We start from the raw sequence: 19,143 nt of genomic DNA, 5'->3' as shown, positions 1-19,143 counted from the left end.
TCAAATTTTTTTGGCGGACGGTTTTGCCCCCCCCCCTGTGAAAAATCCCATGTACGCCACTGTATATATCACTTGTTTACTTGTCTGAACCAAACATAGATTCAAAAGAAACTTGTGTGACCTTCCTTTCTACCTCCGGTAACAAAAAAAAACCTTTTTTTCTTATAAAAAGAGGATGTTGAGGATTCATAATAGCCAGTGAAGGGTGTTATATTTCAATTCTTTCTGGGATTACAAATAATGGATCAGGGTCGTCGCGGGAGCGTAACGGACCAACCATTTTGTGGATCCAGACATTGCGAATGGGGCAAATTTGCAACAACATAAAAAAGAGCTACAAGTAAGCGAAGCGAGCGACATTTTGACATTTTATATACAAAAATCTATTTTTCTGTAGATTATTACATCGTATTCAGAAAATAGTATAAATTACTTCACCCCTTTTCCTTTCCTTTACTTTCGTCTTCTCTGTATTTTTTCTTGGTCGTGAAAAATCTAAGGGGTCCGTGGGCCCTATGCCCCCAATCTGTAAGAGCGGTGGGTGATGATGTCATACATTTTGGGCCCCATGAGGGGACCGTAGAATAATTGATTGAAGGTTTGGTTGGATTGTTTTTTTTACAGAAAAAAAATAACGCAAATGCCGCCAATAAAATCAAGAAGAGAAGGAAAGACCGCCCCCCCCCAAAAAAAAGGGGTGGTGACCCAGTGCCTCATAGCATTAGATATAGGGACGGGGCGCGTCCACAGCCCCTCTCCCTCCCGCCGCTGGATCCGCCACTGATATGATCTTTATAGTATGCTTCAGCTCTTGTTGCTTTTTATGGCAACGTCCTTTCCTAACACTGGCTTAATAATTCTTTACTTATCGTTTTTTTTTTAGTCTGAATACTTTGTCTGATCAGACAAAGGGCAATTCCATAGGCGTGTCGTACGGGGCATTTCGACAACAATATCTAGTCTCTTAGCTGATTGCTTGAGCATTAACAATTAATTTTTTGTCAATAATAAAGTTATGACGGTGGGTAGTCTTGTGAAAAACTGATTAACAGGAAATGTTTGATTGTGGTTGAATTAGAAAATGTTGTGCGTCGTACGGGACTCAGAAATGTCCCGTACGACACGCAACATTATCTTCTGTACATCTGTTATTTTAATCTGCTTTTATTGTGTCTAACTTATATGTTAATGTAAAATGTTTTGGACCCCACGGAAGACCAGCGTGACTGTGCCAGTCACGCTGAATGTGGGCAATCCACCGTATTTTATTGTATATAATTGTGCTTTTAATACGGAAATAAATACTACTCCTACTCACCTCTAATTCACCCATGGACAACATATTTTTGTTGGTTGTCATTTTTTACATGACTATACCCTGTAGTAATTTATTATTACCGCAAAATACATTGAAGTTCCTTGTTTGTTTGAACAGTAGGTTGAAACATGGCTGATTTTTCTAGCATTGAATCGCCCCAAAGAGAATTGTAAAAGCTCGCATTTATTGTAAATGGTCCATCGACTAACTTGAATCATAGCTCCATGAATGAATGACTATAGCAGTGGCGTACCTTGGATTTTTCACAGGGGGGGGGGGCAAAACCGTCCGCCAAAAAATTTGACAAGCCCCCCCCCCCCCAAAAAAAAAGGTCTTCAATCACAAATGAAGGATTTCGTACCAGAAAAAAAATTTGACAAGCAAAAAAAAAAAAAAAAAAAAAAAAAAGGGTCTTCAAGCTCGTCAGGGGGGGGGGGCAATAAAGGTCTTCAAGCTCGTCAGGGGGGACAGGGATACGTCCTTTGCATGGGTTGTGGCTCGTCAGGGGGGCAGACTGCCCCCTTCTGCCCCCCCCCCCCGTAGGTACGCTAGTGAACACTAGACTACCATGCAAGTCTGCTGGCTATGACCTAAATCACTAGCTCATAAATGTTGTGAATGATTGGGCCTTCAATTCGAGATTCCAATGGATTAATAAACCTGTTTTCACTGCGTGAAAGTGAGTATTGCTCTGTGATCTTGTACTAAACATGCTAAACCATATAAACTGTGTTAATAATGATTGTCTTTTTTTCAGTTAACTGCAGTTGTTATTTTTATTTATTTTTTAAAATCAAAATTCTGTATATTCGCTTTCATGTTCCAAGTGTTCGCCCAAAATATGCAGTGTGTATACGCCTGTAATGCAGCGCCACATTAAGCATGTTCTTGACGGAGTGAATAATGATGATGATAATGACGATGATTATTATCAAAATTATTATTATCATTTTATTCGGCATAATCAAACATATAAACAATAGGATAACAAATTCACATAGATGCCGGGGAAGGAAATATATATACTTATAATCCGCAGGTCTTCCTTTCCAATCCATGTGAATTTACAGAATAGTGAACAGTACAATAATTGCATGTACAGGTGATATAAAGAGTTAGGGCCTCAGTCAATAGTAAAGCACTCTTATATCGTGAATCCCTGCTACAAATAGTATACTAGCTTGGGAAACCCAGGCAAGCTAAGCGCACATGCAGCGAGAGGCGCCATCATTTTTTGAGCCGCTACCCAGCCGCTAGGAGGTTAATTTAGCAGTTGTGAACCAGAGGGCCACGCCCTTGATACCAGAACAGGCATGGAAAACAGCCTGCATAAAGTTCCAGAGAGCAGAACTTTTCCACACAAAAAAACTCCGGCGGCCGGATAACGAAGAAACGAATTGCGAGCTTTATACGAGAGTAGCATATATTTCAGTGAGCTATCGATTTACTGGGATGAGATTCGTCATGGATATTAACGGGTTATTGAAATAACCGATGAACAGTATACCTGGATGAAGATTAGCACAAGATAGCTGACAACCAGCCGCTATCCAGGTTGTCAAGATAGGCGTCGATAGTTTTTTCTTCGACCCACAAGGTGTATTGCGATAATGGAGATCCTTCTTGGAAGGGTCATTCTTCGATTCTTCAACCGACACTGAGGTAAAACTCTTATACGTCAGTTTCAACTTCTAGCGGGATCGTTCTTCGAAGCTTTAATTGAACATTGAACTGGAGTATACATGTATTTTTCGCGAACATATTGGAAGGCTTAACTTAAAGTTATCGATATTGGGGACACTCTGCATACAAACTTCGATCATTCCATAGTAAATTTTTGAATGAATGGTTATGATATTTTATACTGATTTTTGTTTCCTCTTTCTCAGACCAATAATTGATTGATTGATTGATTGATATATAGATAGATTGATTGATTGATTGACTGACTGACTGACTGACATGATAACCTGCCTGATTTGCTTATGCATTGATGATCTAATTAGTTGATTAATTTATTTATTTATTCATCGACTTACGGATTGCTTGAATGCCTTATTCCATATGGATAAGGTGGCTACCGCATTAATTGTTGAATAGTTGAATTGCTATAGTTGTTTTGAGTCTAAAAAACATAACGTCTCAAATTTCTAATTTTAAAAGTCTTTTAAAGTACAAATCCGATCAATTATTATACAACTCTTGAGTCTCGAAATCTTAGTCATATAAAATAATTGGAGCTGGTTTTGTTATTTATCATCTGCATAAAATATGTCTTTCTTAAATGAAAATTGTTATGAATATTTTATTAATGTATATAGGTATGGATTCTTCCAAAGGCCAAGATAATCACATTTCCAACTGGAAGTGGGGTTACGCCATCTTACTCTCCAAGTTCGTTATTAATATGTGGAGTGGAATCCCAAAGTCATTTGGTGTACTGCTTCATCTGATGGTCGCGAGGTTCCACGGAAATTACGCCTCTTTGGCATTCATCTGCAGTATTCCCATGACAGTGTCATTCTTTTCAGGCGAGTTTTATTTTACATCCTACCCCGCACCCTCATAAACCTGCACCCCACAAGCCGACAACTTTGCAAATCCGACGGGCTAGCAAAGTGTATCATAATCATGTATGAGGTGGATCCATGCAGGGTTTCCTAAATTGAGTTGGTAGGTAGTTAATAAGATTGTTTCATTTGGTTTGACTTTTGGGGGAGTAACTTTTCGTTAACAAGCCTAATGCCACCATCATGCAATTATAAAAAAGGGGGGATAGGCCCCTATCACAACAAAAATAATGTCTTTCTTTCAAATATATGTCTGGAAAACAAAAGGAAAGAGAGTGGTCTCAGTTAGCGGATCCGTGGGGGATCTTAACAATTAAAAATATCTGGAAGGGAGAGGGAATATTTTTTTAATCAAATGGTGACGATCTTTCGTCAGGCCAACATTCCCCTCTGGGATTATAATGATAAAATGTGCCATTTATATAGCGCAGCCGCTACATACTCTAATGCGCTTATCATTAATTTGGTATATCATTATCCCGGCTGTAGCCGAGCCGCCATATCGGCGCTCAAGCATTCGAGGAATTTCTTCCTACCAGATATCCATTCACATCACCTGGGTTGAGTGCAGCAAAATTTGGGTAAATTTCTTGCTGAAGGAAAACACGCCATAGTTGGGAATCGAACCTATACGTCCCTCAGATTAAAATACGAAAGTCGTAACGTCTAGACCACGGCGCCAAATTAATATTTGGTCTATCCATAATTTACAAGCACGTCAGATAATTATGCTAGTCATCGTCTCCGATGGTGCTTTTTTTTATTCGTCCAGGGAATCGCTAACTCGTCTACCATCATTTGGTCTACCATTAGTTCGTCCACTCACCACATGATCTACTTTCATTTAGTCTAATGCCATTCCGTCTAATAACCAGTTGGTCCAATAGCCATTTAGTCCATATACATGTGGTCTAATTGGACTAAAGTGTTATGTGCAAACTGAATGAAAAGAAAATGGGCATTAGACCAACTGGTTATTAAACGAAATGGTAATAGACGAACTGGTGATTAGACGAAGTGATGATTGGACCAGATGGTTGTTAGACGAAATGTTGATAGATGGAATGGCATGAGACTAAATGAAGGTAGACCATGTGGTAGTGGACGAATTTGCAATTTACCACTATGTCTCTTTCCTTTTCTTTCAGGTCCTTTTGTTGCCTTGATCCTTCAAAAGGTTGATCATCGGGCTGCTGCTATGTCAGGAGGAATAATATGCGCGGCATCTCTGATAGCATGTGGTTTCATCTCCAACATCACCGTGTTCGGTATACTTCTCACTCTTACAGGTATGGTAAGGGTGGTGTTTCTGGTCCCCGTCTTAAAAAGAGTTACGATTGATCCAATCAATCTCAACTGTATGGAAATCTATTCATACCATATGTTTTTTTTACAGGAAATTTGCACAATTATATCCTTGAGAAACAAAGAGAATCACACTGAATCGTATCTAGAAAATATTTTGAACAAAATATCTGCACTTTAGATATTGTCGTTGCTGGCCATCCATAGTTGTGCTTGATTGGATCAATTGGAACTCTTTGTAAGACGGGGTCCTGGATTTCGGCGGGGGGTTGTCACAGGGGGTAGTGGTACGAGGGTGACTCGACATTTGCTTCGATCTTCTTACACGCCCCCTCCCTCCATTTCAAACCGTTCCGCGGAACATGTTAGTGACGAACAATATGATAGAATATATACTACTTTCTATCATCCTTATTATTCTAAAATCAAATAGTTTCCTGGACAAGAGGTGCCTCCAACCTAGGAAATGCCCATGATTTTTTTTAAGATTGAAATTCATTTGAGCGTGCGTGCTCAATTTAGTTCTGTTCTGAGGTCCGTTGTCTATTAGCCATGCTCTGCTTCGAAAACCCGATAAAGAGAACAGAAAATGGAAAAAAAAATGGCCGAATATCATCATAATCGTTTATAGCACTGATTATTTCACTTTACTTCTCAATACAATTCTATCACAGGATTCAGGGGATTTGTCTACATTCCCTTAACCCTACTCTTGAAAGAGTACTTTAAAGACAAGTTTGCCTTGATCAACACCGTGGCATCCTTTGGCGCGACGATAGGCATTACATTCCTACCTGTCGTAGCTGAGAGATCTCTGGAAGCTTATGGTTACCATGCCGTGTTTATGATGCTTGGAGGGATCATGCTTCATTTGGTTGCAGCGGCAGCCGCTATCCGGAAACCGATCATCAAGGTCAAAGACCACACCACTGGACAAGGTGGTCATGACCTTGATATACCAGAGGCAGGCCATTTGCATCAGATCGGTCGTGTTCTGTCGACGCGGGAAGGACACGAAGCTAAATCAAAGGAAAAAAATAGGGTTAAAAAGACAGGGGCGGTGGATGGCTCAAGTAAGGGTACAGCCCAAACCATGACAGGACAGCTACGTTCTGATAAGAAACGAACCTCAAGCATTATTGAGAAGAATGTTAAGATCCAAAACGACCTCAATAAACATGGTAAAGGAGGAAGACGTGGCGAGGACGTGTCTGCATACAGCGATGACTCTGATGAAGACATGGAGCAGAATGTTCCTTTGATAAACAGAAGAATCGATTCCGATGATCAGAATCTTTCGAAACCCGTTGAAGATAATGGCGTCAAGAAGTCTCTTTGGTCTGGCTGCAAGCATTTCATCACCCAGGAAATCGTCTTCTTGGGATGTCTCCCAGTGATTTATTTCCACGATTACTCAATGCAGGTCTGGGTGCTGTTTCTGGTGCCACACGCCGAGGATCTAGGAATCGATCAATCAACCGCCGTCTTTTTGTCTTCATTTGGCGGTCTGGGTGGAATTATCGGCAGGACCATCGCAGTCATCCTCCTCGCGAAGAAAGTCCACATGTTCAAAATCTACATCATAGTCGGTTTCGTAAACAGCTTGACATTTTTCTTGGATTTCGTCGGTCGGTCGTTCCTCGTTCGGTCAGTCTGGGCCTTCGCACAGGGCTTCTGCTTTTTTTTACTCGACACGGCAGGCTCGACGTTTCTCCAAGAGCTAGTAAAAGATGAACGTAACTTTAGTTTCGCTCTTGGGCTGATTATGTTCATGCGTGGGTGCAGCAGTACATCCGCAGGATTTTTGACAGGTAGGCTTAAGAAAATTAAACATTTCCCATAAAAATTTACAGTATATATTGAAAAATTAAATATTTAAGAATAATAATCCCAGGTTCGGCGACAATGACCACTTCCCCCTTTCTAAAATTAGTAATAAAAATACAAAAGAGAACATATTTTTTTATTGATTAGAAAAAAGAAAGAGTAGAGGGTTTTGGGTCAATGTGTCGGGGTTGTGGGACTACCCTCGCCCTTTTTATTTGGAAAAAATAACCACATTTAATCCCCCCCCCCCCCGACCTCCAGTTCGTAAAAAAAACATTGTTAAGAAATTGGTGTTGTGGGTATATTTTCTAACATGGCCGTATTAGACTAGACCCATTGTGGAAAAAGAGGCCTGTATAGACTTTTAGAAGCATTTTGGGGGTTAAAGTTGGGAACTGGACTATTTCACACAATTCAAATATGCTGAATCTGATAAAATCGGTTTCCAAGCTAATTTCTCATGTTTTGACCACCTAATTTGCATAAACAAAATGGCTGCCAAATTGACAATTCAGAATATTATTTCGACAATGTTCTTTAATTATATTCGCTTTCACAGACATGAATACTGCAAAATCCTGCATACATACGTGTACCTTTCGGGAAAATTTGTTATTTTTGTTTGCGGCTAATTAATTATGCAAATTTATGCATATTTTGGATCATTATGCTATAATTTGATAATTTCAGCTCAAATGTTTATATTTTTGGTACAAATAGCATTTGCATCATTATAAATAATTGTACGGCCCTTAGAAAGAATATAATATCACAGTGAATAACAATGTATTTTAATTTCTTATGTGTTTCTATGTATTTTGTACCTTTTGTTTTGTGCATGTTTTGTTATGGGATCTGTCAAAGTATTGATTATCAATGACAGAAAATAATTAGCTTCAATGATTTAATTTTGTAATCACTTTTTTACATTGTTTATTCGTATATATCCATGGGCATAAACAGATGCAACCACTCCCACACCCACATCTGCATAAAAAGGTAAATTCCTGCAGGGAGGGCCTTCACATTTAAAAGCACACTGGTGGATATCCAACGAATTTCATGAACCAATCTGTATTCAAGCGAATGTCACTATCAATTGCTTAAATTTTTTTTATAAAATGGTATCTTGAATTATGATATCAATCAATTCATTCATATTTACAATTTTAGATGATGGATTATTAAATTTGAATCATGACAGTACTGTAATTCTCAACTCCTAATAGTCAATCAGTTGCATTTAATATCCTTTGGAGTAGTTGTGTTCCCGACCGACAGAATCTGATCACACATAGTCATGTATATATATTTAGTGTGTTTTTCTTTAGCAAAATGAAGTGAAAACAGTCAGTTGAAAATGAGATGTCCTGTATGTTTCTCTATTATGCTTGTCAAATTGTCCCAATTTTGAAAAAAAATTCTCAAAACTGAACCCACATTTAAACCATCTAATTTCTCATTTTGCCAATCAATTAGACCGTTTTCCATGTTTTAAAAGCCAGACTGTGATGTTCTAAAGTTCCACAACGAATAAGTCACTGTATATCCTTTTAATAACAAATTTTGATCATTGGACTTCATTAACGGATTACATGTGCATCTCCATAATACAGTTCGTATAAAAATAAGTTTACACTTTATATATTTGTAATATCCTGAAGATTTTCCACATTTTAACATTGGTACAGATCCATTTAAGCAAATGACGATATAACTGTCGAAAAATATTTCCGCTTTAGTGAGCACCACGTACTTTTGAAAAGTTAGTGAAAAATTATTTGCGCAGGACTTTGAAATAGTTATACGAATAAAAGTAGACCTTAATTATGAAGAACACGTGGAATTTAGCTAGTAAAATTGATTTGATGATATCTTGTACCTGTTTTAAGTTGTTTCCTCACCCAAAACACTTCGAACAGTGCATTGCGCCCCACCCCACTCCCCCACACACCGAGGCCATCGTGACGATATTTGCTTTACACTGAGCTGTGATTTACATGAAATGGCTTAGGCTTCATTTTCATTTTGTTAATCATTGTCAAGCTTGGGAAAAGTGTGGAGAAACAAGTATTAAATGAAAAATGAAATGTAAACCCACTTTGAATGATACAAACTTAGTGAAAAAATGCTGGAGATGTCTGATATAAACTTTTGTTCAGATTCAGTTATGTCCTCAGATCTAGCTGGCACAAAAAAGGGTAAAGGTTGTGCTTACTAAGTGTTGAAATTTCAATTTGGGGGGCAGAATTGTTACAAAATGCTTTAATGTTTCCGTTTTATTTCAATTGACTAAAAGTGCAAGGGAAATGGATGAGAAATGTTTCGCAGGGTTTGATTTCACCCTTTCCCCTTTACACAGCGTGAAAACGAGCATTTCTGCGCAAACAGATTTCCGCGAGCTGTACAAAAATTGACAGTGCTCACTCAAGTGTAACATTCTGTCAAAACCTTTACTTTCATTAGATAGATGAGACCCAAACCCAAGATTACATGTAAAAAAATTACCCACATGTAGTATATTTTTTAATTCCCAGGGCTTTTTCAAAGTGTAAACTTGTTTTTTGATACGCACTGTATATCTTTTCCAATGCAGTACTGCACCTGTCCTATCAAGGATTGCCGCTTCATCCAACTTAGAGGCATCCAGCTTCCCCCAGCTTGATATACACTTTTACCTTCGGGGTGTTGAATGATCAATGTCAGTTATCATCGATTTGGTGTTCCATTGGATGGCTTGATTGATAGGGCAGCCTCATATTATTAAAGTCATCTCTAATTGTTGAATCAAACCAATTTAGTACAAGTATTCTGCGGAGGCAGTTCGTATCGAAGTCACCGTGTTTGTGTTCTTGAGATATTTCCGATTCTCATGTCACAGATCCATAGAGAAAACCAAATATTGATGTCTGACCAGATCTTGTTTCAGGTGTTAAAATGATCGGAGTGCACCTTTTTCAATACCACAGTGAATTGCGTAATGTCCCTTTGGCCATTTATCGAACTTCTAATCACATCTTCATATCTTCATAAGATAGACTATTTCTAATTAATAACAAAGATATCTTTCAGAGGATGGTGGGTTCCTGACATGTTTGGTGTTCCTGAAGGTGATTATTAATCAACTTCTTTCGATCGGTATTAAACCCGACAGCATCCAATAGCTTACCCAGCTCTCATAGGCTGCATGCGAGTCTGAGATATCACCATCAAAGTCTATGTCGATAATTTCTTCGATTGTAGAGCCAGGATATCTCTTTCAATGAGGAAAGCAGTTTCCTAAGTTATGTTTGACTTGTCAACCGGTTTTGATACCACTGAACATGTCATTCTACTTGGGAGACTGACAGTCTATTTTGGAATTGATGATTCTGCACTCCTATGGCTTAATTTCCTCTTACATTGCCAACAGAGCTGTATGGAGCTGTATTCATCACTGGCATGCAGTCTCCTGTGATTATCCTTTGCTATGGAGTTCCTTAATTGGAAGTCTGTCCTTGGTCCCTTGTTCTTCAAACTGTACATCACTCCTCTTGGCTCTATAATGTGGCAACATGGTCTTGGTATACACTTCGATGTTGATGACATCCAGCTGTATACCTCACTTTTGACCCAAACGTTAAAGATACAGAGGTTCGTGCAGCTGCTGTTGTTGGTGCTGCCATTGAGGATTCGATGTTGGATGAAGGTCAACTTCCTGGAGCTTATAACGATAAAAAGCGAAGTATCTTGTTCTGTCATCTCCATATACATGATATATGCGTAATTATTATGACTGCAACTCCAATCTTAATAGGTAAGGAAGCTATATAGCTCCAGTATGCAAGGCTAGATCTCTTGGCGTAGTCTTTGATAGAACAATGAGCATGAAGAAACACACATCACATGTCTGCCAATCTGCATATTACCAGCTCCACAGAATTGCTGAGATCAGACATTGTCTTACATGAGGTGGTGCAGAAAATATCACCCATGACCGCATAATCTCTAGACTGGACTTCTGCAACTGTCTTTTATATTGGGCATGTCTACTATACCTTGCAAGTGTATTACTTTCTATATACAGGTGTGGGTGTGGGAGCATGTGTGTGTATTTGTTCCTGAGTACAATTAACAGTTGTGGCAAAAGAAGTTTATCAAATGATTCAATCATTGAAGGTTGATATTTGTCTGCCATTGAAATGAGTTTTTTAAAGATCTCATATCAAACATATACAAAGCAAATGGCAGAAAATACAAGAACATAAAAGAAATATCAAAGAACAATAAAATACATATAAAAATTGACTTAAATATTATAAATTAAGGACCAAACAATTATCATAATGATATAAATGGTATTTGTACCCAAAATATTAAACGTTTTAGGTGTAATTGTCAAATTATAGCATAATATTGCAAATATGCATAAATTTTCATAATTGATTAGCCTCAAACAGAAATAACAAATTTTCCCGAATGTTACATGTTATGTATGCAGGATTTCGCAATATCCATATTGGTGAAAGCGAATATTAAAAAAGAATATTGTAGAAATAAGATTATAAATGGTCAATTTGGCAGCCATTTTGTTTATGCAAATTAGGTGGTCAAAACATGAAAAATTGGCTTGGGAACCGGTCTTATCAGATTCAGAACATTCAAATTAGGTGAAATAGACCGGTTCCCAACTTTTACCCCAAAATGCTTCTTGAACTCAAATTCTCCCCATATTGGTCTTGTCTATATGCAAAAAATTCTTTTCATGGGACGTAAAATAAATTTTGAACAAAAGAAAATCAAGGGAGCGACCCAACCGAGCGTTTCTTGTGGGCACTTTGCATTTTCTAAATTGAAACTGAAGGATTTTGTGCACACTCTTGGTAACTTTTTTGAAAATTTTCAATAAAACATGTAAGTATTCAAAATTTCGGGGGGGGGGGCGACTTTTCCCCGACTTTTCTTTGATTTTCTTGATCCTTTTGTTCTTGTAGGAACCTTGATTGATTCCCTGCAGTCATTCACCAAAGTCTTCATGATAACAGGAGTTTGGATGGCCATCTCTACCATCAACATTGCAGTCTTATTGCTTATCTTAATCAGAAGAGAGAATCCAAAATCTATGGTTAAACATGAGACTTGAATCATAAGGAGATTCGGGCAAACATGAACTACTTCAGGTGACATTTTGTTCTGTTTTGTGAAATTAAGCGAAAATATCATGACTTTCTTATTTTACATCCGATTTTGATGAAATTTTCAGTGTTATATTTGTTGGATTTTTCTCTTTTTATTCAAATCAACTTTTTGTTGGGGTGGACTTGACCTTTAATCAGCTAAACTATTTAATCCACCTCCATAATTTGACAACCTATGCTTTCATCCGTTCGGGTGCTTTTGAAGACCTTCTGACGATGACGATATATTCTGAATCGCTGGATATTTCTCTCATATCATACACGTTGCTTAACAGTCTTAGACTTGTAAGTTGTGGCCAGTATATAGAAAGTTATTATCATATTGATAGTATAGGACATTTTTAATCTAAAATTATTTTCTTAGTGACGCATTTCATGTGATGATATATTATCATTTGTGAATATTAGAAATGTATTACCATGTACATTGTGAAGCATGTTCACCCAAAATATTATTTTATTCAAAGAATCCCCTCAATCTTTAAAAGGGAACTTTACTTCAGCATGTGCCCTTCTTTTATTCTATTTTTTCCTTTTATTTTCTCATTAGAAGACCCATAAATGAATGATAAAAGTGTCTAAACGCATTCCCACGAACAATATAAATCATAAACCATTATACATAGATCATTACTACGTCCATCCTAACTTTATTACTGGTGGTCCAAAAACACATAGATTCTGATTGACAAGCCTTTCCTCATGCAGGTGCTCATAAAGGGGCGGCAGGGGGCGCAGCCCCATTTAGCTTTTTTCAAAGGAATAGAGATAAGAACAAAAATGAAAGAGGAGAGAAGGGGGAAGCGATAAGGGGAGAAAGAAGCAAGAAAGATATTTTTAAAATGAAAGTTTTAGGTCGCCTTCTTCTATATTACTCCTGTCACTTCTTAAAAAATGTCTAATAATGAACCTTTAGATTTTTACGATTTAAACTTTTTTTAATATCTTGTTCTGTCATTTTAAATTGATAATAATATCAATCTTTGAAATATGAAATGTATGGACTTGCCACAATTTTATTTGTAATAATAATAATAATAGCTATTTTTAGATAGCGCTTTTCCCATTATGGCCCAAAGCTCTTTACAGCATAATATTACCCCGGTCATCGGATCCTTGCATGCCCGCATACAATGTATACACCTTCTCCACTCCCTGGGGAGAATTCCAACAAGAGTTCCAAGACTCAATTGCTAATAATTGTATAATATATATATTATATCAATACTACTTTGATTATGCCACTTATGTTGAGTATAATATTTATTTCATGCAGAGCGTCAGTAATATATAAATATCTAAATATCTAAAAATAATGGTCAATTATGTTTATACGAAATAATGTCTATTTGTAAAGGCCTACCCTTAATTTGACAGTAAAACATATATTTAATAAAAGAAAGAATGAATGAATGTTATCGTGTTTTTAATTTCTTATCTTATATAATCTTATTTTTAAGCAGGCAGGGTGAAACCGAATCAGTCGTGATTAAAAATTGAAATCAGCTATATCGGCCCGAGCTTAGCTAAATTACGTAGCACTATCATCTATTTCGAGATTACCCCAGTTAGTTTGTAAACTTGTACCCTAGCTAAGCTTTGGGGCATGGCCCAAAAAGTTTCTCGACCGAGAAAAAAAAGGAAAAGGGTGAAATATGATATCCTTCTCTAAATATTATGTCAAAACCTTTCCCCCAAATTTGATCTTTTATTAAAAACGCCACATTTTTTTGCTTTGTAGAAAATTTGCCCCATACGCCATGCTACACTACATACCATCATAATTGGCCGCCTGTAATGGTGGCGTCATTTAACGTGTCAGAGAAATTAGTTCACTTTAGAATTGAGATGCGGAAATTAATCATATCTTTTTCATTCTGAAATAACAAAACACTTTTTATTAGAAATAATATATAACACATTTATGTTAGATCGTCTACATTATGAACAGAAACGGAACATAACGGTTTAAATCAAATTTAGTGACAAATTTACTTTAAAGCAAAGATATATGATAAGATCGCGTTATGACATGTCTCAGATTTTCTTAATAACGTTCTTAAACTAATGCAACGTCATTTAATTATCTCGATCATCTTTGATGTATTCAGAATGTGAAATGTGAATTGTAGCTGGCCTGATTACAACACTCTTCAGCCATTCTTTTAATGTATGATGATAAAATAGCTTATAAAGATCAACTTATTATAAAAATGTATTTATAAGTATTTTGCTGATGTAGTATTATCAAAATTTTAAGCATTAAGACACCTCAATTCACTACGTGAATGCAACCTTATCATGTAGTATTATGATTTTCATGCTCTGTTAAAAGTTGGAACAAATATAGATTTATAGGCCTATATATATATACAATGTATATATATATATATTAGCGAAGAAGCTCAAAAAGCATTGAAGCTTTAGTATTTAGTATAATATATATATATATATACATGCAATGCAGGACTTCAGGATGTCATAAATTGCAAAATTACTGAGCAGTGGACATGATTTTTGAGAGATATTTGCCCATAGGCGGCGCGTAGACTGGTTCGAGCATCATGATGGGGAGGTGCACATCCTGAGGAAGTGGAACTAAAGTCGTATGGGAGCATGCGCATCATCTTTGGGACGTGGAACTAAAGAATGGAAAATCAGTTGTTGAAAGCAGAAGAAGGTGTACACATTTCGTTTTGCTAGCCAGTACGTGTCGGAACTACTCTGCCTCAGAGGGAGGGTCCACGTGCGCACCCAGTGCACCCTAGCCTACGCCCTTAATGTCAAAACAAAGAGTTTAATACTAATTGGTTATAATTAAAGGTCTGTATTTGAACTGAAGGGTATTTCAGATCTGCCTCCTGTCAGTGTAGCGGGCTGAGTGTGACGTGTACAGAGTCGGAGAGGAATATAGACTTGGAATGTAGATGCCAGACACTTTGCAGGTAATTATAATCATATGTCACACGTTAGCATGTAGGCCTACATGTAGATTTGTATATAGTTGAAGATCTGTGTGACTAACAAGAGAATATGGGTCAGTGGATCATTACAGGATGCTCACTGTACAAACACGGTTACTCAACTGATCGTTACGGGTGCGCTCTATCTATTGTAGCCTATACCATAGGAGTTATTCATGCCTATTCAGTTGGAGGTTGTTATAAAGGTCCTATTATATTCTCTGCGGGATAATAACACGATACACGACATATGTTTGTCTGCACCCAGCTTATTGAGTGTAACTTCATCATAACCTGAGAAGTAGGCCTATGCATATCAAGCGGGAGATCAAGAAGAATGATATGGTTAGATGGCATTATGCCACAGATCATTCTGTGAACAGTTGAGTAGGCTGCCTATTGGAGAAACATATATATTTCGTCCGTGTTGGTGTTATATTCCCCCAGGGTCGAATTCTATTTGTGTTAAGGCCATGTTGGAAGCCCAGTTATAGGAAAGGGAAATTGTTGATTTCCTAATCCTGATTTACAATGATGATAATTAGCATGATGTCAAAGTATTCACACGCCAAGCTGCCAGTATAATATATACTATGTCGAAAATGGAAGTTTAGGTTTAATTCAGCCTCGGGTAATGATACAATGTTTGAAAACTGACCCCAAAAGAGAAAAGGGTAAAATACCGCCCTCGATCGACTTTGATAATAACTGTGCCAAAATTAAACCAGAACACAAAGATACCATTACTCGTCTATGACCATAATGCTCGTCAGAATTAAGTGCTCAACTAATTAGAGTGGCGCCATGCACATGTAGGGGATCGAGGGGCCGGGCAGGGGGAAAATTGAGATAAGAAGCAAAAATGAAAAAAAAATGGGGAAAAAAAGAAAAAAAACGAGAGAGAGAGAGAGGGGGGGGGGTATGGGCATATAGGGAATTACTGTATCATTCTGATCTTTTTACTTCATAGCTCTTCTTATATCACAAAAAAAGTAAATGAATGAATTGATGGGAGTATCGACGTAAGTTGGTATTTTTCCGTTTTTCCAGATTTCCTTGTTTTTTGCTTTTCATTTCGCAGGAAAAAATATTCATACACCATGCCGAATAATGTAATCACAGTCATGACCAATCTTTATTTCAGCTCACGATCGATGTTGACGTCATGAATGGCACACATTGACGAAGACGATGATTGGCCCGCTATCGTTGTCGACATTGGTTCGGGTTACGTGAAGTATGGGTTTGCAGGCGATGACGAGCCAAAAGTGATTATTCCTTCTGCAGTGGGCCGATATTTGGATCAGGTAAAACATTTTAATTTAATAGATTAACTAGATTGTCTATCAATGTAATGCAAATGTGGCTTATGAATCTGCCCAGCCCCCCACCCCTCCAGGCTCCGGAAATGGAACATATATTGTTCAATAATGTACATCTATTTTAGGCATGTGCTGTCATCCCTTCCACTTTGCTCTGAACCCCAAGAGGTATTGCTTCCTGAAAAAAATATTCTTAATTGGGATTAAATTAACCTTCGTTATACCCATAACCGATTCCGATGCAGTTCCGGTCCACCAACTTTCGACAAAAGCCTTTCAGCTGTCCATTGTGATTTTGATATGCATTTTCAAAGGAATTGTTGCGTTGTAGAGAGTGTCTCAGTAGCATCGGCGGATCCAGGGGGGTGAGGGGCCCGGCCCCCCTGCCCCCTATTGGCGGAGCAACAAAAGATAAAAAGTAAAGAAAAAAAATGGAGGGAAAAGTGAGGAGAAAAAAGAAGAGGAGAAAGACTAGTAAGTAAAAATAAGAAGAGGGGAAGACTTGGAAAATTAAAAAAATCTTTCATGTCACTATACAAAATTTTCGCTCGCGCTTCGCGCTCGCATTGCCTGTTAGGTGATTTTAGGTTGGAATTCAATATACAAAACATATTTCACCTCGGAAATTGAACTTTCATTATTTTGTGTGATTTACAAATTTGATTTTAAAAAAGTGCTCTGTAAAAATGTCAGTTTTATGGTGTAAAACAATTATGGTTTTAAAAAAAAATGTCTTCTCGCGCTTCGCGTTCGTAGTAATGATTTCGTTGCATACATTGCATTCATAGCAAACATTGCCCAGAATGTTCAAAAAAAAATTTGGGGGGGGAAATATATAAAATTTATTAAAAAAATCGCGCTTCGCGCTCGCATTATATAAATAAGGATTATGATATTATATATTTATGTTTATTTATAGGATAAAAGCTAAGAAGTGACTATTTCAATGAAACAAACAAAAATCATCTTAGAGCGGTCGATCGGGGAATATATGACTGGAAAAAATCGGCCCCCACCCCTATTGGCGAAGGCTGGATCCGCCCCTGCAGTCGTAAATGCGAAAAGTACAGATGACACTAACAGACTCTTCCTGGAATGCCTACATACTTTCTTCCCTATCCCGAGGTAATTAAGTAAAAGATTAATCATTTTAAACTACTGTTTGTTATCACTTTGCCCGGGTCGCTTTGTTAAAATACCCCCTTCTTTTAATAAAGAGCGAGTCGAAGATGAGTGGTTATGACGACGACGATGATGACGGTCCAGACGCCCTGGTGGTCGACAACGGGAGTGGTATTATGCAGGCAGGATTCGCCGGGGACAAGACATGCCGAGCTGTTCTACCATCAAGTGTCGGGAGATATAAAAAGGTAGATTAAACAAACTAATAATGAACAGAACATTTTGGTAAACGGAACATGTTTGAGAGTAACCAAACGTCATCTTCAGCATCATAAATTCAACACATATTCGTTGGAATCATACGAGCTTCCTTCCTTGAAACATGTTCCGTTTATGAAATATTTTGTTCTATTTATGATTTTTGTCTTCACGATATTTTCGTATCGTTCCTTTTGGTTAAAATGTTGACTAGTTTACTTTAAGTGAGTGTGAAAGTTTGCTTTGGGAAAATTACCAATCAAAATACAAAAATTAGGTTTTTTTTTTTAAATAATTTTAAGCGAAATGTACACAGGGTCGGGTAAACTGAAACCGACCTTTCGGGAATTTTAAGTGGCCCTTTTCTCGAAAGGACGGGTGGTGAGATTGCCCGACCAGACGCAATTAAGCTGATGTGATGGTACAAGCCGAGTTTGCCCAGTTCTTTTTTTTCAAAACTCCATGGCTAAATTGAATCCCTTGTATCAATTTGAACTATCTTACAGTCATATTCTGGTGTGAGAACAGGCGGAACCTTTATCGGAGACGCGATTTACAAACGCCGGGAAGCCCTTAGTCTCAACTACCCTATCGAACACGGCATCGTCAGGGACTGGGATGACATGGAAAAGATCTGGCATTATCTTTTCGACGTTGATCTCAGGGTTGACACCGCCGAGCATCCAGTGATGATGACGGAGCCCCCAAGAAATCCAATGTATAACAGACAGAAGATGGCCCAGGTATATTTCTTTTCGCGTCTCTCTCCTTCTTTCAGAGATTATATTTATTTTCATCCTCCCTTTCTTTCAACGCTACTCTCCCCTCCCTCTTCCTTTCGAATTTTGACAGTTCGGAGACTTATTAATGAGTATACTATATATATAGTTCATGATATTCTACTTTTGACTATCCCATATTTGATTATGAAATGACATTTTTTATTACAACAGATGAGATTGCCTATATTCCCTCCTTCGCTGCTCTTACGCATCAGATAAAAACATATAAGTGATTTGGAAGTTAACCATTTGAACGGTATAACAGGGTAAGGTAAAAATTGGTGTCACATTGACATTCTGCAGTAATTGCCACACCCATTCTTGGCTCCACTCCTTTATCCTACTCGTAACGAAAGGTCTCTCTTTTTTAGATGATCTAAGGCCATGCCCTATTCTTTATCTTGATCCACTCTTTTTTTCGTCGTTTTATATATATATATATATATGTATGTATATATATATATATATATACATACATATATATATATATATATATATG

At 37.5% G+C, this 19,143-nt stretch overlaps 1 protein-coding gene and 1 pseudogene across 5 annotated transcripts; both read left to right on the top strand.

Annotated features, from left to right (window-relative positions):
• Window positions 1–1,753: 1,753 nt before the first annotated feature.
• LOC129274279 (uncharacterized) lies at window positions 1,754–13,610 on the top strand. 5 transcript variants are annotated; one of them, XM_064108805.1, is made up of 5 exons: window positions 1,754–1,997; window positions 3,640–3,849; window positions 5,037–5,177; window positions 5,868–7,004; window positions 11,994–13,610. In XM_064108805.1, exons 1-5 carry the CDS (start codon window positions 1,937–1,939, stop codon window positions 12,140–12,142), a joined length of 1,698 nt encoding a protein of 565 aa, XP_063964875.1. In that variant the 5' UTR covers window positions 1,754–1,936; the 3' UTR covers window positions 12,143–13,610. The 5 variants fall into 5 exon arrangements, with proteins under 5 accessions (XP_063964875.1, XP_063964878.1, XP_063964877.1 ...); XM_064108808.1 differs by having other exon boundaries at window positions 1,923–1,997; window positions 5,868–6,801; window positions 12,326–13,610; XM_064108807.1 differs by lacking the exon at window positions 1,754–1,997 and adding an exon at window positions 2,459–2,980.
• Window positions 13,611–17,733: 4,123 nt separating this feature from the next.
• Window positions 17,734–19,143, top strand: part of LOC129274714 (actin-like) — a 5,154-nt pseudogene continuing 3,744 nt past the window's right edge.

The sequence above is a fragment of the Lytechinus pictus genome, chromosome 13 (genome assembly GCF_037042905.1).
Source record: "Lytechinus pictus isolate F3 Inbred chromosome 13, Lp3.0, whole genome shotgun sequence".
Classification (NCBI taxonomy): Eukaryota; Metazoa; Echinodermata; class Echinoidea; order Temnopleuroida; family Toxopneustidae; genus Lytechinus; species Lytechinus pictus.
This window is presented reverse-complemented; position numbering and strand designations above follow the sequence as displayed.

What these genes read in the sequence shown, in the direction of transcription:
- LOC129274279 (XM_064108805.1), top strand. Translation starts at nt 1,937, where the DNA reads ATGATTGGGCCTTCAATTCGAGATTCCAATGGATTAATAAACCTGTTT. An exon ending in CCTGTTTTCACTGCGTGAAA is followed by an intron (nt 1,998 to 3,639) that starts GTGAGTATTGCT and finishes TAATGTATATAG; the next exon opens with GTATGGATTCTTCCAAAGGC. An exon ending in GACAGTGTCATTCTTTTCAG is followed by an intron (nt 3,850 to 5,036) that starts GCGAGTTTTATT and finishes CTTTTCTTTCAG; the next exon opens with GTCCTTTTGTTGCCTTGATC.